The 5,290-nt window shown below is 32.1% G+C and overlaps 1 protein-coding gene across 1 annotated transcript; it reads left to right on the top strand.

The window, feature by feature from the left end:
• Window positions 1–1,360: 1,360 nt before the first annotated feature.
• Window positions 1,361–4,329, top strand: LOC114945618 (uncharacterized). The gene has a single exon (XM_029321885.2). The coding sequence runs from the start codon at window positions 1,872–1,874 to the stop codon at window positions 3,855–3,857; it is 1,986 nt and encodes a 661-aa protein (XP_029177718.1). The 5' UTR covers window positions 1,361–1,871; the 3' UTR covers window positions 3,858–4,329.
• Window positions 4,330–5,290: the final 961 nt, after the last annotated feature.

Here is a 5,290-nt window from a genome sequence, read left to right as displayed (position 1 = left end):
ATATATTTGACTTGTGTTTTTCAATGTATATAGGATATCTTAATCATATATCGAATGTTTTAATATCCATTAAAAACAGTAATATAACATCAATTTTATCATTTTCCACTTAACAATGTAACCGCAATATAACATGCCTTGTAACGTAACAGTTACATTGTTGAAAGGGAAATTATAACATCGATGATATATTAAGTGTTTAGTGGGACTACAGTAGATAGATTTGTAAGATTATATTGAATAAAAAAAGATATTTAATATACATATGTATATTTGAATTTATACGTATATATAGAATATATAATATAATAAATATAGTATTAAAAAATATAATGCATAATATAATAATATAATTAATCTAATATATTGTATAGCAAAAGAAATAAAATGCGCATGAAGCACGTGCAGTGTAGTATTCTAGTAATATAAAAAAAATAAATAAAATAATAATATATAAAAAAGCAATTGTTTATGGACAATTAAATTATGGATTGAAAAGATTCCTGTAACAAAAAGCAAATTATGTGGAGATTATTTATATTGCATATATTTTTGTCATTATTTTTTAAAAATTAATATTTTTTCAGACAATTATAATTGAGAAATAATCAAACAAAAATAAACTTTGATTAAATGCTATCAAGAAAATAAAGACATAGAATAATTACGTAACATAATAATACCCTATGTAATATTCAATAATTTTGAAATTGACACCAAATTTTGCTGTAAAATTTGTTAAAAAACAAGAAAATCAGTTTAATTGTGTGTATGTTCGTGTGCGTGTGTGCGTGCGCGTGTGTGCATGTGCATGTACGTGTGTGTGTGTGTGTGTGTGTGTGTGTGTGTGTGTGTGTGTGTGTAAGTAAATTTTAGGAAATATTTTAATATTATTCCATAAAAATTCTATATCAAACAGGTCAATAACTTTTCTGCTTATATTTTAGCAGTTTTATTTATTTTTAAGTATGTTTAGCAATGTTGTATGTATTTATATATATATATAATATATACAATATATATATATAGTACATGTGAAATTCTATTGATATGAGGAGCTTAGTAATTATAATGAATGTGGCTGTTCAAGAAAGAAAAATTTTATTATATATTTTGTTTGCATTACACATTACTTACAATTAGCAAATATAAAATGATAAATAATGTTCTTTATTATCATATGTATATTTTTTAATTACAAAAAAATCTGCTTTTGTGGTATAATTGTTTTTGTATTATAATAATGATAAATAGTTATTAAAGAATATTTATATGTTATATATATAAATATTATAGACAAAATTGTAATATAGTAATCATTTTATATGCAAATATTTACAAATACAAATTAATTAAATCTCTAGATAATACGAATGTCACATAATTTTACGATTGGTTTTAAATATGTTTCGTGTTTGATGAAAATTGATGAAACACCAAAAATGAAACGCTAATTTAATGAATATTTATAATGAAATTTGTTCACATATAGTTACTTTTTTTTTAGATTAAAAAAATTATGCAAGATTGGACAACTGATCGTAGTTACTTTCGATAATGGTACAAAATATTCGACGGAAAATACAGTAATAAAATCAATTCGATCCAAAGTGAGAAGCGATTACGCTCGTCAAAGAAACAAAAGTATATCTGATCTCTACGTATAATATTGCCAACGATCGATCAAAGAAACGCTCGTCTGACATAAATACATTTCCCAAAATGAGTTCGTCGGATGAATCAAGTTGCGAGAAGGAAAAGAAATAAAAAGGACAAAAGGTGCTTTTTTATTAGACAGGCCCGCAAGAAGTTGCAAGAAAAAATAAATAACATCCCAAGGACAGGCCAAGGTGCCAAGGTAAACGAATATAATGCGTGTCTTGACGAAAATGTTTTGCCCCTTCGCGGGCAAAACTACCATGAAAGACCATCGGCGTACCGGTATAGATATCGGTGAACGCTCTTACTTGTGTGACGTCTGCAACAAGTCATACCGCTCTAAAAAGGAATTGAAATTACACATCATGAAACATACAGGCGATTTTCCGCACAAATGCGTTTATTGCGACAAGGGATTTACACGTAAACGGGATATGCTGTATCACTTGACGAAGCATACGAATGAAAGAAATCAAATATGCGATGTATGTGGTAAGTGCTTCGCCCGAAAGGACATGTTATACAACCACAAAAAAATTGTACACTCCATGGAAAAACCGTATACATGTAAATGTGGCAAGAGTTACAAGCGTAAAAATGATCTCAAAAAGCACAAACGCTTAAAATTAGGGATGTGTGAAAAATCGCGAGAATTAAGTTCAGTCGGACCAGATTCGAATTTAATTCCAGAAAATTTAAACAAAAATAGAAACAACAGAGATTACATTTCTGCTGAACAAGTGGGCACAAGTAATGTCACGAAAAAGACTAATGACATAGCGAGAAAGTGCCAAGGTGCCAAGATGAACGAATCTAATGTGTGTCTTGAAGAGAATGTTAAACAATCTAAAGCGAAAAGGGTTGCACTCATCGATGATACAGATATGATTTGCCAGTTCTGTAATAAAACATTTACTTATCAGAAAAGCTACCTTACTCACCTTGTACGCCAACACGAAGATAAGACAGAGTACAAGTGCTATCCCTGCTTTAAGGTATTCCGTACACTTGATAGTCTGATTCGTCATCAAAAGAACATCCACTATGTTAAGAAAGATCACCCTTGCGACATATATGACAAAAACTTCAAGAGCAAAACCACCATAGAAGACCATCGGCGTATCCATACCAGTGAACTTCCTTACTTGTGTAAAATATGCGACAAGTCGTTCAGCTGCACAAAGAACTTGAAGGAACATATCAAAAGTCATACAGACGATTTCCCGCACAAGTGCGACTATTGCGGCAAGGGATTTAAAAGTAAACAGGATATGCTGCATCACTCGACGAAACACACAAGCGAGAGGAAGCAGATAGATGATACAGATAGAATTTGCAAGCTCTGTAATAAAAAATTTTTTTCGCGAAAAAGTTATCGTGATCATGAACGCTATCACGAAAATGAGACAACGTACAAGTGCCGTCTCTGTTCTAAGAAATTCAGTACGCTTTGTAATCTGGTTCGTCATCGAAGGAACATCCACAACCCTAAGAAGCATCCTTGCAACATATGTGACAAAAGTTTTGCGGAAAAGTCCGCTATGGAAGATCATCGGCGTATCCATACCGGTGAACGGCCGTACATGTGTGATACTTGTAACAAAGCATTCACATCCAAAACGAGATTATATAATCACATTAAGATTCATATAGGCAATTTCCCGCATAAATGCGCTTATTGCGGCAAGAATTTTTTGTATAAATCTAGTATGATAGACCATTTGACGTTGCACACGGGCGTGAAGAATCACGCATGCGATATATGTGGCAAATATTTTGGCATGAAAAGAACCTTGATTAGACACAAAAGGGAGACGCACTCCGAGATAAAACCCGCCTATACATGTCAATGTGGCAAGAGTTACACACTTAAAGGTAATCTCAGACGTCACGAAAGTTTAGGGACATGTAAAATTTCGCGAAAGTCAAGTCGAGTCGCGTCCGATAAATCTCATATAATGGACCATTTGACGGTGTACACGGGCGTGTCGAGTAACACGTGCGATATATGCGGCAAACGTTTTGGCATGAACAAAACATTGATCAAACACAAAAAGGAAATTCACTCTGCAAAAGACCCGCCTTTATATTATGTGGTAAGAGCTACACGCTCAAAAGGTAATCTCAAACGTCACAAAAGCTTAAGGACATGTAAAATTTCGCAAAAATCAAATCGAGTCGTGCCCAAAACGAAATAAATTTTAGATAATTTGTGAATACTTTTTATGTCTAAAACTCAAAATGTAATTTTCTACAATTAACTTTAAGTAGACTTATAAGCAAACTGCATGCATGTAATATGAATATATTTCAGAAAATTAAAAAAATAAGATATGTAGTGTATGATGTGACACTGAAAAATCCTCATAACACGGATGTAAAATATAATTTTGTTATTGAATACAAGTACAGTACAATTGTTTATACATATTATATTATTAATAATAATTACAAATTATTAATAATAATTGCAAACTATTAATTATAATTATAAATTATTAATTATAATTATAATGTATTAATTATAATTATAAATAACATATTATTGATTGCAGGATTGTGTGTTGTGCATAGGTGTAGACATACACATACAAATGTAATTAATATTTATAATTTAATTTATATTATAATTTTATAATACTATTAATATAATTAATATTTATAATTTAATTTCAATTCAATTCAATTCTTTATTTGTCCCCTTAGGGATTAAAGGCGCTTTTAAGGAGCGTACCCAAATCTTATAAACTCTTACAATATTAACTTACAACTATTCTTAACTCTACTCTTACATCTAATTTACAATTAACTTAATTCTAACTTAATCTACCTTATCTATCTAATTGAGAGAGAGAAAGAGTCGTCCCTATCTATTTTCCTTGCTTTGCCTCGGCTTCCAGTTCTCCATTCATTCTCCAAGATCTCATTCATACCTCCACTCATTCTCCTTTTTATACCCCTTTCCTTTTCTTTTTCTGCTCTCCCCTTTTCCCTCTTTTTCTCCAATTTCCTCATCCATCCTTCCCCTTCTCCCCCTTTTTGCATTATTTCCTTCATTCTTTCCTATCAATTTTCCTTACCCTCTTCTCCACCACATTCTCCTGTTACATGTTCCCATGTTTTATCTTCCATCCCACATAGCCTACATCTTCTTTTCTCCTCTTTTTTCCAGCATCTCGCCCCTCTCATTTTATTGTTTATTCTAAACCTCACTATCCTTCTCCATCTACTCTTCCCCATCCTTTTCTCAGATATTCCGGTAATCCCTCCTCCTTCCATTCTCCATACCATCTATTATATCTTGATTCCCTTATCCTCTCTCATCTTTTCTCCTTCTGCATTTCTCTATCTTTCTGCTCCCATCCCTTGTATACTTCCTCTCCCCTCCCTCTCTTCTCCTCCATCTCCTTCCCTTTTTTTCCTCTTTCTTCAAAAAATTTTGCCCTCTCTTCTTCCCCAAACTGATCTCTCCTTTCCTTCTCTTATCCTCTTTTTTATATCCTCATAGCATTTTCTTGCTAAACTTTCTCCTCTTTCTTTCTCCAACTTCTTCTCGTACCCTACTACTCTTCTTTCTGCCCTTGTCCTAAATTTATCCTTCCCTATCTCCTCTTTTACCATTGTACGGGAT

The sequence above is a fragment of the Nylanderia fulva genome, unplaced genomic scaffold (genome assembly GCF_048542155.1).
Source record: "Nylanderia fulva isolate GAGA-0341 unplaced genomic scaffold, ASM4854215v1 Scaffold265, whole genome shotgun sequence".
NCBI lineage: Eukaryota > Metazoa > Arthropoda > Insecta > Hymenoptera > Formicidae > Nylanderia > Nylanderia fulva.
The sequence above is the reverse complement of the archived record's forward strand: the minus strand, read 5'-3'. Positions and strand labels throughout refer to the sequence as shown.

Bases quoted from the DNA above. Each gene is read 5' to 3' on its own strand.
- LOC114945618 (XM_029321885.2), top strand. From the start codon at position 1,872: ATGCGTGTCTTGACGAAAATGTTTTGCCCCTTCGCGGGCAAAACTACC.